This window comes from Alternaria novae-zelandiae (assembly GCF_023758075.1).
Source record: "Alternaria novae-zelandiae strain BMP 2774 chromosome Unknown scaffold_3, whole genome shotgun sequence".
Taxonomy (NCBI): Eukaryota; Fungi; Ascomycota; class Dothideomycetes; order Pleosporales; family Pleosporaceae; genus Alternaria; species Alternaria novae-zelandiae.
This window is the reverse complement of record NW_026056963.1, coordinates 1,068,497-1,086,579: the sequence shown is the minus strand read 5'-3', so window position 1 is coordinate 1,086,579 and position 18,083 is coordinate 1,068,497. Positions and strand designations below refer to the sequence as shown.

The window sequence follows — 18,083 nt, the reverse complement described above, 5'->3', positions numbered from 1 at the left end:
CTATCGATAGTATGCCGGCTATCGGCGCTGTAAGCTGAGATCTACGATGGAATACTTCACGATGCTGACAGGTCCAACAATTCGATGTTGTCGCAGTCGAAACAAAGCTGGGGGTTGGGCGTCGCATAACCAACCCCCCGCATCAGCCACGAGTACATTTTTGTGCACCTTGCGGCATACCTTACATCAACACCTGATCCCTGTGCAAATCTGCAGACCGCCATGGCTAAAGAGAAACTGCAATCGTGATGTGTTCCTGTGTGTGGTCGGTCTTCGCATCCGACACGTCGAATTGTCATAATCCTGGACACGTCCGTTGGAGGAACACCAGGGTTTGGATCTAGCTGTCTGCAGCCGTGATCTGTGCAGACAAAGGTTTGCAGCCGCCCGTGCTTCGTATACAACACCCTCGGGGTAGATAACCAGCCTAAGGGATGCTCTTCCGACTGCCCTGGTCTTCCTCTTCAGCTGTCAGTTGTCAACTTGACGCGCCTCCCGCAAACTTTGCGCTAGAGAAGACGGGAATGAATCCCCGGCTTACGACTATCTCCTAGACGAGGCCTCTCTCCAAATGCTCATAGCCGAACATGGACTCCACTTGAGTGGTGTGGTGTCGCGTTCGGATTGTGGAGTTTTCTGACTCGACGTGGCAGATGCTTGCTGTGCATTACTCGCAGTTGCAGATCTCCGTTTAAGGAAGTCAGTCGCATTCAGTGGGTTTCTTGGAACAAGGGTGCGAAACTCCACTCCAGCAAAGGTTGCTCTGGTGTTGAACACCACGGCGATTCAGCGGCGTAATAACCTTCTCTGTTATCCGCTACTGCAACCGAGCCGACAACGTTACAGCATGACGTGTATGGCAGTGGACCCACGGTAGCCATGGGTGGCCTCGACTCGACGTGTCGATGCAGGGTGTTAATGCCCGAAGGAGTCGGTTGCTTTTGGGATATTGTCCGAACAGCTTTTTGTTCCTTTTTGCGGGCAGTGGAGACGTGGTGCGGTGTCCAGACGGCACGTGTCGTGGGGCGACGCTGTCGCATGCAATCTGAAATGTGGGCTGGAGCTGTGCAGACAACTTCGCGCGGGCAAGCGTCATGCGCTCATGGTCGACAGTACATGCTAATGTTCACTAGATTCGCAATGAACCTTGGAAGCCGATGGTTTCTCCTGCACCACGTGAGCAGCCAATCAACGGCCAACCCCGCCGAAATGCAGGCCAACGTAGAGTTGCGCCTAGATCCGAAATCTAGATGCCCGCGCGTTTAGCTTTGTCGCGAAGAGAATCGATGAATTCCCCTGAATCTTGGGAAACTTGGGAAACCTTCGACAGCTCGGGTATACGGGGTGACGGGCTACCAACATTCGGCTGTGTCCTAGTCAGGTGTTGCGATTCCGTCATCTTAGTTCAGATCCCTAGATAGATGTCGGTAGCAGCCGATAAACCTTAGATCAAACCTTCTGTCCTGAACCCCAGGCCGCCACGTGCATTGGTCGCTCTGTCACTCTGCCATTTCTACCAATCGCAACATTGATTCCTCGTCTTGTCAGTCACAGCGTCATTGTACATTTGCGGTAATATAAGAGAAGAATCCCACACCTGGGCATCGTTGCGGCGTACCATCTACGCCTCTTTGCTACATGTCCGATCCCGATTAGCGATCTTCATTTGGATAAGCCACACGGTTCTAGCTTTGATTGTCATCTGTCACTGCCAGGCAACGTTCACAGCATAGCCCAATGTTCCTCGGTTTCTTGTTCCCATGCATCCCGGTGAAGTGTCCGTCAACTTCAATTGGCGAACAAACCACCACTTCGGTCCTGCTATAAAGACAACATATTGCAAGACCTCGAATATATTGTTAGGTTTATGTCGTTGTACATTAAACAATCTTGATACCAAAGATTAACTGGCGGTAGATTTGTGACTCTCTGCACTGATCTTCCACTTCATTTGTCGATGATACGTGTGACAACTTGGCGGTCTCGTGATACATTATCTCTCCAGGCGCGCGCACATCCTGAAGGTCAATTGAAGGTGGAGCAAGCTGCAAGCTTTGAGTGAACAGTACGTCGGCGAAGGCAAGAACACGGATTCGGCGACTTTGCGGAGGGCCAAGATGATTGTGGCGTGCTGAGGCACCGCTCGATAGCACATGAGTTTTGCAAAAGGCCTTACCATGTGGATCATATCCTCCTCTTCCCTCGGGCACGTTGATAACTCTCTAGTTATGAAATCAAAATACATGCAAGATTTGATAACCTACCCAGTTACTTCTGGAGCATCGCCGTCTATGGAAGCTAAATGTTTAATGTTTTCCCAGGAACAAGATGCTCGGATCACTGCCCTGACGTGGTTCACTCGCTGGTTCCCCTGCCATGCCGCTCGATCGCAAGGGATACCCTGACCCGTCTTGTTCTTAGTCTGACGGCCCCGTTTGCATCCGAGCAGCGTTCTATCGTGCTTGGCGGACATAGTACGTAAAATGGACATGATGGCTCCCTGTTGGCGCGATAGTTTCCCGTTATGGTGCTTGAACAAGCGTCATCGGGATTGGACGTGATGACGTTGTACGTTCCTTGAAGTTTTGATCCCAAGACCCCGTTCTCGGGGTACGAGAGATTGAGATAGACGTGTAGGCCTACTGGATATCGTACCCGAACCGACACGATCGAACCATTCAAGTGTCGGACATCTAACAGGCACGGTATCATCCGTGACTTTATGCAAACAAGAAAGATTACTAACCTTGGAAGTGGTGCACTCCTGGTGCTTCTTGCATTCTGTCAGGGTGAGTATGACCCGGTACGCGGAAGAAGAGATAAGAGTGAAGTATAATTCTAATAAGTCTATCTATCGTTGCATCTATAGTCGTTCGTACAGGGTATCATATGATGGCCGAGTATGGTACATTGATGTAACAACATGCGTGCTCATCGTATGAGAGTCGTTTCTTCGGTTACTGAAGTATTATGCTATTCGTTCGCGTTGCGATCACAGCGGTATCGTTTCGTAGTCGGCTCGTGAGAGTAAAGGACTGGTGCCCAAGAGACTTCATAGTCATTCACCGTGGCGTCCGATGTGATCGCATCGTCTGTCTCGTAGGAAGCTGGATACGGGATCTTAAGCTCTGAAGCGCTTCGGTCGGTGACGAATTGTCTAGATTGTGACCGTCTGCGGCGCCCTCGTCATGTTGCACATCCGATAAGGCATCTTGTTCGAGTGGAACTTCAGTAGAATATCGTGTGTCGTCGTAGTCTTGCGCTTCGTCATCGTACTGGCGAGCTGGGCGTCTACGTGGAGAACGTGGAGGACGTGCTGAAGCCTCCGCCAGCTTCTGTTCGAGAAGCCATGCCTTGCGCTTGTATCTTAGAAGCTCTTCCTCCTGTTCGAGTGCCTTTCTCCTTGCTTCGATCTCTGCGGCTGTGGAATCCGACTCCGTGTAAGTGCGTGATTCGGTCGATTCGCGTGTTCGATGCGTGTTTGTGTAGTTGTCGTCGCGGGGCTGAGATCGAGGATGGCGTTCTCGACGGGGCGGAGAGTTCTGGATGCGCATCTTCTGTCGTAGGAGCTGCTGTTGTAGATTGATGAGCTCGCGCTCCCTTAAGGCCAAATGGGCTTCTCGAAGCTCTAGATCGCGGTCTCGAGGCGGTGTTCGAGGGAAAGGCTTGCGCCTGTCTGAGCTCGTAGATAGAGGTCGGTCTCTCAAAGACCTCACATCCAGCCCATCAAGCAGCTTTGCGGGTGCCTTTGGAGGCAAGCCGACGCTTTCGCGAAGCCTAGCGGCCTCGTGATTTCGCGCCCGCCTCTTTGCGGTCAATTGAGGCTTCAGCATCTCCGGCTTGTTGGACAAGCGCAGACCATTCCCCAGGCGGACGTTTGGCTGTAGAACGCCATCGACCAATGTACCGCGGAACGTCTCCAGAGCCTCACTGTTCCGTAATCTGTGTTGAAATTTCAATTGGGGGGCGTCGTTGAAGCGTGCGGATATCGGGCGACTTTCGGTGGGGTCGAGGGTCAGTTCGACGTTTTCGAAGGGCGGGTCGGCGACAGACACTCTCTGCCCATCTTGGGCGTTACGAGCTAGAATGCGGAATGTGTTCTCGCGTAACTGTCTTGTGTCCTTACTGGTGTGGTTGTTAGCACATACATCCAGACTGCAAGCCGTGGTACTCACTTGATAATGATGAAGCGCTTCATGTGCGGATTCTCTCGCCGTATCTCCTGCATCTTCGGCGTCGGCCCACTTATGAACTGCGCAGCTATCTTCATGCGCGCTTCGAAGGTATCGTGAGGGAACCACGCAAAGGGAAGTATGAAAACAGACCCATCCTCAAAGTATGCCCATCCAGTCGGGAACTTAGACTTGCTGCGGGCGTAGAGGCTGCCCAGATTTACAGAATTATACTGCGGCCTAGTCAACCCAAACGAAGGCACAGCGCCCGGGGGCGGGATGCTGTATAAACTCCCCAGGTTACCGTATGCGCGGCGAAAGGCCATAGTCCGCCGATGTGGGTGATATACCCCAAGCCCTACCTTGTGTTCTACACTATGTTTCGCGAGTGGCACGCACTGTCTCTGCGGCGGTAACGAGTCGTGATACGTGAGCGTGTGCAGGCGACACAGCCATGACCAGATCTAAGACTCCGCGGGCAAGGCTAAGGCTATCGGAGAGCGAGGAAGCGCATAATAGGCGATGGCGTACGCACGGAGGAATATGCGGCTAGACAGGACAATCAGCCTCGTGTATAAAGTGGCATGGTAGACACGTCAGCGACATACCTCGTGGTGGCTGCAACGGTGGTGTGGTGGCTGCGAAGGATTCACGATGCAGCACTCAAATTGCTGCGCACGAGCCGTTTGAGTCGGGTGTACCGTTCCGCCACCCCTTCGTTGATCGGCATGTATCTTAATTGCACCTCACATCCTATTCGGACCTCCTTCACTCCTCTCTTCTCTTTACAACTAATCGTGTCGAAGAATTCTTACGTTTCCTAGACTTCATGTTCAAAGTCATTTGTTCATACTATGTATGTACTACAAGATCGTCACTATAAACGCAGCATCGAACAGCCCATAATGCGGGTCTACGAAGAATAGTCCACCCTCCCACATCCATCTGATTAATTGTGACGGCGCCGTCAGACTGAAACGTTGCCGCCGCCTAGAATCCAACCCAACTACTGTGCAGTTGCTGCACATCTACGACAGCCTGCCGCCATCCAACGTCAACCCCGTCAACGCCAAATCATTTTACCGCTCCGAGTCTCCTCCAAGATCAACCTTGCGCAATCAGTAATGATCGGCATTATTCGTAGACGACCGCTGTCCCGACTCCCGACTCTCCGAGCGCTGTCGGGCGAAACAGTTGGCGCATCCGCAGAAAGAGCAATGCCAGAGAATGCAGATTGATCGAGTCCGTTTGTCAGACTCGCGTCTGGTGAACCACGACTCAACATGCCTACATGAGAATGCGGATCGGCGTTTCCTTCCATACGCCATCTAATATGCGCCCGCGTTCATGCAGCGTTCTGCTTTTCAACTATGCTATCTATCGCCATCGACCGAGTGGAAGGTGTAGTTGGCGTCGGTGGTGCCTTTACTTCCGCCTTGTTTGGAGTAATCTGCGCCTGCAGCTGTGGCTGTATCTGCGGCGGCATAGTCTGAGTCGGCGATAAGGATGTAGATGCTGCGTCCTCCTCGGTAGGTTCGTTGTCGTCTCCAAGTATCTCGTCCACTTCCCGCAGCCAGTTGGCTTTGAGGACCTCCATTGGGGGATCCAAGTCGCCAGGCTTCCCGCCGCGTCGAGCCTCCGCTGCAGTCATCTTCCTTTCACCGCGTTTGTGGGGGTGAAAGTGCATGCGTCGAAGGTGACTTGCGGCGTTGTAGCATTCGTTGTACTTCTTTCCGGTCTGGCACGCCTTACAGTTGGCCAGGAACGACTTGTCGGGCGAAGTGTCGATGGTCACCCAGACTTTACGTGCCTTTTTGTGGACACGGTTGGTATGACGTCGGAGCTCATGCTCACTGCGGAAGCCATCGGGATAGTCCCCGCAGAGCGGACACTTTAGTCGCAATACTCTGCGAGATGGAGGCTTCGAATTTGCTTCAAAGGTGGGCGAAGTAGCAGGCGTCGTCTGAATGGTAGGTGCTGTCACAATGGTCTCCCTTGGTGCTGGAGCGGGCTCTATTGGTTCGCTAGCCTTGGTATCCGTGACGGTAGGGGTAGTGGTCGCCGCATCTTCTTTCATCCTGGCTCTGGTTCTTGTAGGAGGCATCAACTTGAGGGCGCCAGATGAAGTCCAGGTAGGTTCCGACCAGGCTGAAATCCAGTAGTGCTGTGCAAGTCCGTCACACGGTCCGATACAGCTGAGTGTTGGGGAGGCTCGCTTGGTGGGGCGCGTCCTGTCGCTCTAACGGCAGCTAAAACCGACAGGTTCAGAGAATGGCAGGTGTAGTCCTGGGGTACTAGGGACGTGTGATGTGTTTCCAAGTCGATCTAGAAAGGGCGGGGGGCCAGGCAGCAAGATATCCCGATTTTCGCTGGGCCCAGTGGAGTGCGCACGAGGCTGGAATGGCGCAGTCAGCCTCGTTTCCCAAGGTGAGTGGACGAGCCTTGAGCTGCAAGCCACGCTACAAACGGCAAGCTGGCGAGCTGAGTGCCTATTGGGTCTCCTGCCTCAGGCTGAACGACGTGTGCTGAGGCCATGGCGAATCAGGTGACGCAGCCTGTTGAGCTGGGCCGGTTTCTGGGCCAGCTGGGCCAGATAATCAAAAGGAACGAAGGATTGCCGTCCAAACCCTGCTCGGATCATTCCGTCTCGCAACGAACTGCACGCCCAAGAAAGCGGAGGGTTGCGGGCTGGCTAGGGCGAGCGAGCATTGTGGTTCATGGCTTGGTCATGCTTTTCCTAATTCGATGTTCCGGCTCGCGACCGACTCTCGCAGCCCGGGAGCAACCTGGACATTGACAATTCACATCGCATCATCACCCGACATCACGACACCCTCTAGATGCTTCTGGCAAGGCAGCATCAGCATTCGCTGCACTTGTCTCTCGTTATTTCCTTGTTCAGCCTTGCTCCGGGCCTGTACCGGAAGACGCCTTTGGGCTGGCCCAAGCGGAGCCGAGGCTTTGGACGAATCAGCGAGCGTGGGAATTTGCTTGCTTTACGAAGAGTCGCCGATCCAAGGAGCCAATTGGTGTCTCAGCAAGCCTCGAGTCCAGCTGCAGAGGCATGGCTTGCACCTAGGAAGCACGACGTCTCCGTCATTCGCGATCGGCTGCAGCCTTCTTCAGCCTGGCCGGCGTTGATCTTGCGCTCTCCATCTTGCGAGTCTGTCGGGTGGGGCGCAATCAGACTGTACGAAGACACGGAGTTTGGCCCTGATCCTTCGCCTTGCTGAAGTCAGACTAGGCCACCTCTCCGATATGCGGTATATGGGCACTAGATGTAAGATCGGTCGACAGATGGCCCGAGGCTGACGTCCAGCGGCCACGAAACCTTATCCACCGATTAGCATCAAAAGACCCTACCGCGGGCGTGGTACCCCTCTTGCCCTATTCGAGCAGTGGTCGCAAAACACCATGCATCCTGTGTTGCATGAATACCACATTCGATCTGCCTGACTTGAGGCATACCATCGCGATGATGCAGCTCTGACACCGCTCCAATGCTACCCTGATAGGCTCCAGCGCGCAACATGTCAGCCTTCCCGCCCAGCGCTGAAGCACGCGCCCTGCGGAGGGAAAGGGTGTGAGTAACGCTTATCGATTCGTAAGCCTCCTAGCCTTCATAGGGCTGGGCCGACGTTTCATGTCTCGAGATGCTCGTCATTTTTGCGAAGTACAGGAAAAACCACGTTTGCGAATCGATGAGCCATACATGCCCTGCCGATGGCCTTGTTGAGGAGACTGCTTCCAAGTTCACAGGTTCAACCACACAGCTCGCATGTTTTACCCTTACACTCATCATGCGCAGACGTGCTAGCCCGTCAGCTTCGGCTCTGCCCCTCTGTCCGGGTCAACTATGCTTTTTCCTCAGCCTCACGCTGCAGATGCGAGTGCAATGCCTCTAATACGACGGATGCGGACTGTACTCATCTCGGTCCATCGTTTGGAAGCAGTGCAACCGACTGTCAGTTATTCGGAGCAGAGCTGAACATGTAGTCAACCTCTTGAGATGGTTTCAGCTTACTCGAGCAATACGCGAACATGCTCGCATTGGACTCCAACAATGTATGCAGACGTCCACCAAAAACATATCTACGGATACATGACCATAGTCTGCAAAGCTGGCAACTTGCTTCCTTTGGAGCAGGCTCGCCGTCGATCTGTAGCATATCTCGGGTACATGCCGTGGCCGAGCGGTAATAACTCAGGAGGAGAGCCTATTAGCAGATTATTATTTGTGCTCTCCGCACAGAGCAGTGTGGTGTTCGGGGAAGGTACCCGCTGCCTATCGGTTCGCTATGGGTGAAGAGGTCCACCTTGGAGCCTACATTGACGCTAGATATCCTAATTTGCTTGTTGTACCCTGGTGTAGGCTGCAGGTCCGCTCAGTTTCTTCTTTGTATGAGGTGGACGGCTATGTCTGATCTTCTTTGCACATGCGAACTACCCGACGAACACATTAGCCTACCCTAGATTCTGCCGCTGATACTAAGACGGGAAAGACAAGTCGCTACCACAGTGCCGGTATTGCTGGACGCCTGAAGTTGTTCCATGTGGTCGAGTGGGCTAGAACGTCTGGCAAGGCCAGTCTATGTATCATCTGGCTTGCATGCTGAGGAACGTGTTATTGAAGACTACGTCGGCATTTGGTGTTCGTGGCTGGCTTTTCTGACCATCCCAGTAGTACGAACATTAACATTCCACACTCGTCAAGCAGCTCGAAACGACAGCCAGCACACGAATTTTGATGTGTCTTGTGAGAAAAACGGATGGCCTGTTGAGTGTGAAGGCAGAATGGCATGTGAAGGAGCTGTTGCACACGGGCCCACGCTTGACGTTTGGATGAGAAACAGGGGTGCAGACGATCATGCTTCTCCTACCGAGGTGGAGGCCATCCTCCAGACAGCATCGAGCCGCGCACCCCACATATGATTTCATACGCTGCTACGTAGGCCCTACACGTGAGCATCTCGTCGCAACATCGCCTGGTCGCGATACCCCGGACACGGCCGCACCTCTGCTCGCGCAGCCGTCGGCATCCGCCATGCGCCCCCCTGGCCCTTCGAGGTGACATAGGCGCCATCACCAGCAATGTCAGCAAGCTCCAGCCATGGCCGGCCGTCGGGAGACTCGGACCGCTGGACGACTTCCTCGCACACATACATCGCCAGCAACTCGGGCGCCTACACCGACCACGGCGAAGGCAGCTCTTCCCCGCGGCGGAGCCAAGATTTCAGACCCAGCACAGGCGCAACCAACGACGCAGGGAGCTCAGCATCGGGCAGCCTGCTGGCTAGGGACTCGGTGCACGAGGAAGACTTTGCGCGCCGGAAGCAGCGCGTTCGCAGATCTGGCGGCTTCCTGCTAGATTCAAATTTCCCCAGCGGGCCACGGCAGCGACATGGCAACCACGAGGCTCACCGGGACGAGGCAAAGGGCAAGCGCACCTCGCGACACCATGGCACACACGAGAAGGATGCAGCCAGCTCGCCTCTGTCGCGAGAGGTACAGCGAGATGGCCCAGGCCCTGCCCCCGGCGCAGCATCCCGCATCAACTTCACCGACTCCCAGGACCGACACGACGAGCGCATACGCATTGGCAAGACTAGGGGGAGCGCATACAACATGCAGCCTCCAGCCCGTGATCGAGACCCCTCGCCCAACACCGCGCAGCCACGGCAGGCCATTGACCCGAACCAGCTGGTACACATGGCGCTGAACCTGAGCGAGAGTCGAAGGCGACACATCAGCAGTGGTCAGCTCCTGGCATCCCAGTCACGAGTCCCCTCTGCTTCTCAGCGAGAGGGCAGCTTCTCCAACTATGGCGCTGGCGGCAGTCTCAAGCAGTATCTCAACGAGCAACGGCGCACTTCACGCAACATATCCCCAATGGGCGGCCAGAGCTCTCCTACGCGCCACATGTCTACCTCCATGCAGAGAAGCGCATCCATTGCGTTTCCCGGCTCGCAGAACATCAACCCGTCTCCTGCCACGATTGCTCGAGTCGAGAAAGCGCGCGCGTACATCGAGCTTCGCATGGAGTATCTGCGGCTTCTGGAATTTCTACCGCCTCTGAAGCCCGATGCTAACAACCCAGGCAACTTCGTCTTTTCCTCAAACAGCGTCCCAGGCAGTGCCCAGGCACAGCTCACCCGCGTGCCGTCTCACGCTGGCAAACAGCACGAACTCGGCCGACCGTACAACCCTCTCCAATACATACGAAACCGCCGGAGCAGGGCTCGGGAGCGAGTGACGCTCGACCACTCTTCGGAAGAATTCGACGACGTTGAGCAGGTACGCGAGTGGGTGGATCGCGTTGAGCAGCATGCGAAGCGAGCCGGCTACCGTCGAGACGATGCAGTACAGCTGCCCAAGATACACCACGATCACGAAGTCCCACCTGCCCCGAGCAAGCCTGCGAGACCTCACAAAGGCTGGATCTTCAGCCCACAAGAGTTGCTTGCGGACGCGCACTGGCTGGAACAAGGCGAAAACAAGCTGCTTGTGGAGAATCGCTACGGCCGGAAGGTATATCCGCCTCCCAAGGAGGTGCAGCCAAAAGACTTCCTATCACCGCGCGCAAGCAAAGACTACCCTGACAACCGGAGGAAGAGTTGGATTGATGGCCTGCCCAGCATCGCAGTCGATCACACGACAGGTGACGAGAGCGACAAAGGCAGCGAACGTGGGCGCAAGCGAAGGTTGCTTCCAGCGCTGCGAACTGATAGCCCCAGAGGCGGCAAGCATTCTAGACGGGGCTCACGGCTGCGCAGCCATGACGATAGCGATAGCTCAGAGTCAGAATCAGATACTCGCAAACGAAAGACTCGTATAGTCACCGACCCAGATCACAACACCGGTCCTTTGGCTTTGCTTCTTGAGCAACAAGCTCGAGAGTCACAACCCAAGTCAACCCCTGACTTCACACCAGATACGCCGAACAAATGGGGGCGAAATGAAGAGGTCACATCAGACAGCAGGCCATCTAGAGACTCGCTGGAAGTACCCCGCCCCACGAACGGCTTCGCATACATGAAGGAGCGGCGCAACTTCAAGATGCCACCTAAGGCTCGTACAGCTCTTTCTCTTTCCATTGACGATAATGAACCTCGTTCGTCTTTCGACGACCAAGACAGCTCAGCTCCAAACACTCCACACGCCAAACGTTTCCCGCATATTGGAGGCGATCTCTCATCACCTCCAAGTCGATCAAACTCACAGACGAGGAAAGCGAAACGGGGCAAGTTCAACAGCATTTTCCATTCGCATGACCATAGTGATGATCACAAACACGAATTCCGCCCAGAATCTGCTGGAACAGACAGGAAGGCCAGATCTCGGCAGACCAGCGAGGAAACTCCAGACGACAAAGAGGACAAACACATCGGAACAGCCATCCTAGCAGCTCCTGGTGCTGTGATGAATCTACTCGGTCACCGCAAGAATGATAGTGTCAGTAGCTTGCCTAGTCCGGATAAGCTACGTCGCAGGGACACCCAGGAACCACATTCAGCTGTCACAAGATTCTTCAAGGGCGTGAAGAATGAGGGCACCAAAGTCGGTGATATCATCTTCAGAAGAGACCGGGCCGACGACTCGGATGCGGACACCGTGTCTGATCGCAACTCTGTCGATTTCGACGATTATGGCACTGTCAAAGCCAAGCACAACAAACGGCCACCGATGAGTCGGACCGTCACGGCAGGGACAGATGGTAGTGTTACCAACAACGACCGCAACCATCTTGATCTACCTTCGTTTCGGCCAATTCACACAATCCCCGATGAGGAATCGGATTTTGAGCATCACATCTCACGTCAGGCGCGAGAGCAGAAGAACAGTCGCTCTCCTAGAATTGATCGGCTTTTACCACCACGTATGGACCTTGGTACTATATCCGGGAACTCTTCCGCAGGAGATCTTACTCTTACCCAGAGCCATAGTCAGGAGCGCATCAATGAAGTCCTCGCTCGGCCTGGCGGTGACATGGTGGGCCTCCCTCCCACTGGACTCCGAAACGCACAGGGCTCGCATAGGCAGCGCAGTGCCTCTCGGCCCGGGCTTAACGGGAGACATTGGAGCATTGCCGACGGCGATGATAATGCTGCTGATCGTAACAAAAACGCGAATGGCGTTACCCAAGCGGACATCGCTCGAGTGCGCGCTCTATTCCTCTGCTCAGGCGTCAAAGCAAGGGAAATCGACCGGCGCGCGCACAGTATAAGAGATCCGCCTCCCGACTTCCTGAGTCGCGCTGCCGCTACATCAAAAATGCGACTCTACCCCGTTCCGCGCAAGGAAGAGCACGTTCTTGCTGCACGCATGTTGGTCAAAGATCTGGAGTCATCCACAAAGGCACTACAGTCCTCACTTGAGTGTTTCCGCGATAAAGCCATTCAGCAACTCACCAACCAGATCTCGGCTTTGCAATCTACGGTGGACTCGGACCTCATGCCGCGTATCCTAGAAAGCGGGGACCAAGCTGTGCGCATCACAAGTGAGGTTTCTGGACAAGGCCCCCTGCAGGTCAAGCAGATCACAGACGAGATTGACCGCATGATTCGCACGCGCAAACGCAGGATGCGCTGGATCCGAGGATTTGGGTGGATGCTCGTTGAATGGGCTCTCGTCGCGCTCATGTGGTGTCTTTGGCTCATCGTTGTGCTCGTCGGATCTGTCAAGAGAGTATTTGGTGTGGGAATTGGAGTGATCAGGTGGCTGCTGTGGCTCTAGGTGTGCCCAGTAGTGTTCAGTTTATTTTCTTGCATACGACGGCGTTAGATATTTTATCGGGATCTTTCCTTTGTGGGCGTTTTGGATAGTGGGTAACAGGCTTGCATACTGCGATACCACGCGTTATAGACTGTTGTACGAATATTGGATGGGGCTTTCTTGGCTACGTAGGCATACATATAAAATTGTAATAATGTCGACTGGGTTCATCATGCGCGCATTAATTGTACTGGACGCCTTAATATATCTAGTGCATGATTGGACAGACCCGGGTCTGTAATGTTGGTTTGCTGTCTTAAAGTGAGTCGCACGTGACCTGCATGAATCCGCGCCACTGACGCGTCTACGTCATCGGCGTCCTTGCTTGACAGGCTTCACCCATCGCTCTCCGCAACACTAGTCAACACAGGCAGAAGCGCGCAAAGCCTCCGTCACAACCTCTTCCGCTTTGCCAATCTGCAATTTCTCGTCCTGCATCGGCTATGAGGCATTGCTAATCAGTTCTTGCCCCACAACAGACACCCGGCATGGATCTTCAGACGGTGTTCGTCGCCAAAGACCATGGCACCAGCCATGTCCAGTCGGTACGTACCTGCGTCCACACCCCGACTTTACTCAAAACGCGTGTACTAACATCCCCTGTCACGAAGTCTAGCGGCCCTTCTTCGTTCGCGTCACTCGCTGCAGCTTTCGTGCCCACGGCCGTGATTGCGACTTTGTACATGGTCGCGTTTGTCCTCATCTGGCGCCGCTTCCCCAAGATCTACTCACCACGGACGTTTATTGGCACCGTACCAGAGAAGGATCGCACGCCATGTTCGAAATCGCCGGGCTACTTCGAATGGGTCCACACCATGAGGACCGTTCCGGACAAGTTTATGCTATACCACCAGTCGCTTGATTCGTACTTGTTCCTGCGATTCATGAGGACTCTTATCTTCATCTGCGTCGGCGGTGCAGTCATTACCTGGCCTATCCTTCTGCCTGCCAATTATACCGGTGGCGGCAATTCCAAGGAACTTAATCGCGTTGGTATCGGCAATGTGAAGCACAAGGACCATCTCTATGCGCATGCCGTTGTGGCATGGATATTTTTCAGTTTTGTCATGTTCACTGTTGCGCGGGAACGCCTATGGCTCATCGGACTGCGACAAGCATGGAACTTATCGAAGCCGAACGCGAAGAGGTTGTCTTCACGCACCGTACTCTACCTCTCAGCACCTACTGCAGCTCTCGACGAAGGCAACATGCAGCGGTTCTTCGGCGACGATGCAGTCAGGATCTGGCCAGTCACCAAAGGCGAGAAGCTTGTGTCGCTCGTTTCAGAGAGGAACTCGAAAGTCGAGGAGCTAGAGGGCGCTGAGATGTCCCTGATCCTGAACGTCAACAAGGAAGTTGGAAAGAGCCATAATCGAAACATCAAGTATGAGCAGCTACCCAAGCAGATGAAGAAATCCCTACGACCTACACACAAATCCAAGACACCAGTGGTTGGCAAGGAAGTTGACAGCATCAGCTATTTCCGAGACCAGATTAAGGAGAAAGAGAATGACATCGAGAAGGCTCGCGAATCGAACGAGACAGCTGAGAGTCTTGGTGGAGCTGCGGCGGTCTTCGTTGAGTTTCGCACCCAGCCCGCGGCTCAGAGAGCCTACCAACAGATCGCATCGTCTGACATTCTGTCTCTCACCCCTCGCTTTGTCGGTACTACGCCCAATGAAGTTATCTGGGCCAACCTGAACCTAGCACCTGCGCGTCGGATATCTCAGAGTGGAGTTGCCATCACCCTAGTCGTCGCTGTCATCATACTTTGGTCCATTCCAGTTGGAGTAGTCGGTGCATTGTCGAATGTTGAATATCTCGCCGAGAATTTTAAATGGCTCGCGTTCCTCAACAAGCTTCCATCCGGACTTATGAGCCTACTTAGTGGTCTCCTACCTTCTCTGGCCTTGAGCGCGTTGGCTAGCTACGTACCTAAAATCTTTAGGTGTAAGTGTCCTCCTTTGACCTATATTGCTACCTTCGGGCTGACATGATGCAGACATCTTTACAAAATTCGGAGAGCCGACTAAGACTGTCATTGAGCTGAAGGTGCTCAAGTGGTACTTTGTCTTCCAAGTACTGCAGGTCTTCCTTGTCACCACACTCGCTTCAGGTGCTGCAGCGGTAGTATCGCAAATCGTCAAAGACCCAAGCCGAATACCACAGCAACTCGCGGAGCGTTTGCCGAGAGCATCAAACACCTATCTGGCGTACTTCATTGTCCAGGCTTTGACCAATGCCCCAAGTAACATACTGAACTACACCGACGTGCTGTCGTATGTTTTCTATGACAGATTCTTCGATAAGACCCCCCGTCAGAAGTACAACAGCTTCATCACAATGAGGGGCATGGCTTGGGGCAAGCTATTCCCGAAGTACGGCAACTTTGTCGTCATCGGTAAGTCATCTCAGATATCACAGACGACCTGTTACTGATCTATCGCAGCGATTGTTTACTCCTGTATCGCGCCTCTCGTTCTTGGCGTCGCTGCTATCGGTCTTGTAATCTTCTACTGGTGCTACCAGTACCAGCTGTTGTATACCGCGACACCGAAAATCGACACTAAAGGACATGCGTACACGCTTTCTCTGCAGCATCTTCTCACTGGTGTCTACATAGCCGAGCTGTGCCTTATCGGTCTCTTCAGTTTACGCGAAGCGACTGGTCCTCTAATCATGCTTGTCGTTCTACTTTTCGCCACCGCCATCTTCAACTATATCACGAACCGTTACTTCGCTCCACTCGAACGATACCTACCCGCGGATCTCGCGCTCGACTCTGAAGACGGTGAGCAGGCACCACTACTGTCTTCGGCAGAGGAAGGCGAATCTGAAGCTCTTCAGCACGCAGAGTCGAGGATTGATCGCGTGAGCGAACGGACGCGTGTGCCGTCCAAGGTCGTCTCGCCTGTTGCCCGGTTCCTACAGCCACACGTCTTCGGTAGCTACACTGCCTTGAAGGCTTGGCTACGTGACGGCGAATTTGACGAAGATGAGGAACCTCAATACAGCGAAGAGGACCTGAAGAAGGCCTATCTGAACCCTGCTTTCACGAGTAAGACGCCGGTTGTTTGGTTGGCAAAGGACAGTATTGGCGCGAGTAAGCATGAAATTAGTGAGAACGAGAAGACGGGACTGAACGCTACCGATCAGGGTGCGTGGATCACGGGCGATGGGAAGTTGAAGTGGAGTGTGGATAACTTCGAAGAGGTTCCTGTGTTCAAGAAGGCTATCAAGTGGTGAGGGCATGAGAGATGGGTGAGACTGGAGTTAGGGCAGTAAAGACGAATACAAGTGAAAAGTCAGGAAGAGAATCTCGTAAATTCACGAATACTGTTGTTGCATGTCGCTGCAGACCACATGAGTCGTGGCCGCGTACCAATCAGCCCCTACTCTTCCTCACCCTCCTCACCCTCTCGCTGCTCCTCAAAAATCTTCCTCCCTTCCTTCACCAACGCCCCTTCATCCTCACCATCGTCCTCCACTCCAGCTAGAACAGCAGTCTTCACATACGCCAACTTCTTCACTTCGCTCTCTTCGAATAACTTCATGATTTTCCCGTACACTGGGTTCTTCTTGGGGAAGAAAGACAGACAAGCTAGGTCCTGGGGCGTGAGACTGTACTTGTTCTTGCACTCTGTTTGGTTGATGACGTCGGATGGCTCTTCGGTGAGGTTCGAGTCGGCGGCCAGGGTGTGTGCGGATATGTATGCTGACCACTTTTGCTTGGGTGTTTTTTCTTTGGCTGGTTTGGTGGGCTTGACTGGTGCTTCCTTCTTCGATTTCTCGGGTTTGGCTGGGGCGTCCTTCTTCTCTTTTGTCGGCGTGGACTTGTCAGCCTTCTTCACCTTCGTCGATTTCGCTTCGTTCTCAGTCTCAGGATCGTCTTTGTGTCTGGAATCTCCTGTTAGTATATCTCCTCTCTCAGATAACACACATGTCAACTTACTCTGCTTGCCAAATCTCCTCCCCCTTCCTCAAAACCTCATCATCTCCCCCCTCCACTCCCTCCAACATCCCCATCTTCCTGAAGCACAGCTCCTTCACATTGTCTTTTAGGAACAATTTCATCGTGCCACCATACAACGGGTTCTTCTTCTCGTACCGCAGTAAAGAAGTCAGCTCCTCTTTCTTGAGCCCGTACTTCTTCAGCGCGTCGGTCTGTGTGATGCTTTCTTCCTTGCTCGGTTCGTCTTCTAGCATCTCGCCTTCAACGGTGTGGGCTGCGAGCCAGTCCTGCCAGTTTTGTTTGTGCAGCGCTTTGTCGGCTTTGGCCTGTTTTTCGCGGGCTTCCTGGGCGAGGGTCTCGGGGTCTTTCTTTTGGCGCTTGGGTTTGGGGGCTGCTACTGCGGCGGCGTCCTCGTCCTCGCTGTCGGATTCGGCGGGGCGCTTGGCGTTCATAGAGGCCTTCTTTGCGGATACGGTGGTCGCGTTTGGTGCTGCTTTTGTCCTTTTGGTGGGTCCTTTGGGGTTAGCTATAGTTGTCTTTCTGGGCTTTCGCTTCTTGTCCTCAAAATCCGAGCCTTCGGATGCGGACGTGTATTTGACCGCTTTGGTTGCGCGGCTGGATTTGCGTGTTGACATTTCGACTTTCGGTGTGGTGTTGTTGTTTGGATATGCTGAACTCGAAAGAAAATGAGTTGTCAAATGGGAAATAGTTGTACAGGGATTCCGTCAATGGTGAAGGTTGAAGTAAATTCTTCAGAAACACGAGAAAGCGAGAGAAGAATCGGAATTGTTTATAGAACGGTGACTGCCGTAATCTCTCGCGTCTTACGACAAGAAAAGGACAAAGCAGGTTTCACGTTGCAGTGCTCCTGCCGGATCGGATTGGGCAAGTTCGCGTTCAAAGGAACGCTTGGACTTACGCAGGAGCGATTGTAAGATTGGACGCTACGTCATTGCGGCGATCGTGCTGCGAAAACCATGTTTTGGTAGCCGTGTTGCGATAATGTATCAAGTTAGTACAGGAGGCCAATGTGCTAACTCAGGAGGTTGTTGTCAAGTTCCTTCTCTTCTACGAGTGCGTACTGGCGTTCACCGGCCCTGCACGTGCTAACATGGGCACCATTTGCATTGAGCCTAGTTTAGGCGCGCATTGAGCTGAGTCAACTGGCATGCCTCAGGTTGCTATTG

At 53.7% G+C, this 18,083-nt stretch overlaps 5 protein-coding genes across 5 annotated transcripts; 2 read left to right on the top strand and 3 right to left on the bottom strand.

Annotated features, from left to right (window-relative positions):
- Nucleotides 1-3,062: 3,062 nt before the first annotated feature.
- J4E88_002334 (uncharacterized protein) lies at nt 3,063-4,498 on the bottom strand (the record flags this gene model as incomplete). The annotated part of the gene is made up of 2 exons (XM_049395999.1): nt 3,063-4,125; nt 4,176-4,498. 2 exons carry the CDS (start codon nt 4,496-4,498, stop codon nt 3,063-3,065), a joined length of 1,386 nt encoding a protein of 461 aa, XP_049258403.1.
- Nucleotides 4,499-5,517: 1,019 nt separating this feature from the next.
- J4E88_002333 (uncharacterized protein) lies at nt 5,518-6,249 on the bottom strand (the record flags this gene model as incomplete). The annotated part of the gene is made up of 1 exon (XM_049395998.1): nt 5,518-6,249. One exon carries the CDS (start codon nt 6,247-6,249, stop codon nt 5,518-5,520), a length of 732 nt encoding a protein of 243 aa, XP_049258402.1.
- A 3,014-nt stretch (nt 6,250-9,263) lies between these two features.
- Nucleotides 9,264-12,905, top strand: J4E88_002332 (uncharacterized protein; the record flags this gene model as incomplete). The annotated part of the gene is made up of 1 exon (XM_049395997.1): nt 9,264-12,905. One exon carries the CDS (start codon nt 9,264-9,266, stop codon nt 12,903-12,905), a length of 3,642 nt encoding a protein of 1,213 aa, XP_049258401.1.
- Nucleotides 12,906-13,478: 573 nt separating this feature from the next.
- On the top strand, nt 13,479-16,190 carry J4E88_002331 (uncharacterized protein; the record flags this gene model as incomplete). Its single annotated transcript, XM_049395996.1, has 4 exons — nt 13,479-13,489; nt 13,561-14,894; nt 14,947-15,345; nt 15,394-16,190. The coding sequence occupies 4 exons, from the start codon at nt 13,479-13,481 to the stop codon at nt 16,188-16,190; spliced, it is 2,541 nt and encodes an 846-aa protein (XP_049258400.1).
- Nucleotides 16,191-16,336: 146 nt separating this feature from the next.
- On the bottom strand, nt 16,337-17,849 carry J4E88_002330 (uncharacterized protein; the record flags this gene model as incomplete). Its single annotated transcript, XM_049395995.1, has 3 exons — nt 16,337-16,841; nt 16,897-17,511; nt 17,845-17,849. The coding sequence occupies 3 exons, from the start codon at nt 17,847-17,849 to the stop codon at nt 16,337-16,339; spliced, it is 1,125 nt and encodes a 374-aa protein (XP_049258399.1).
- Nucleotides 17,850-18,083: the final 234 nt, after the last annotated feature.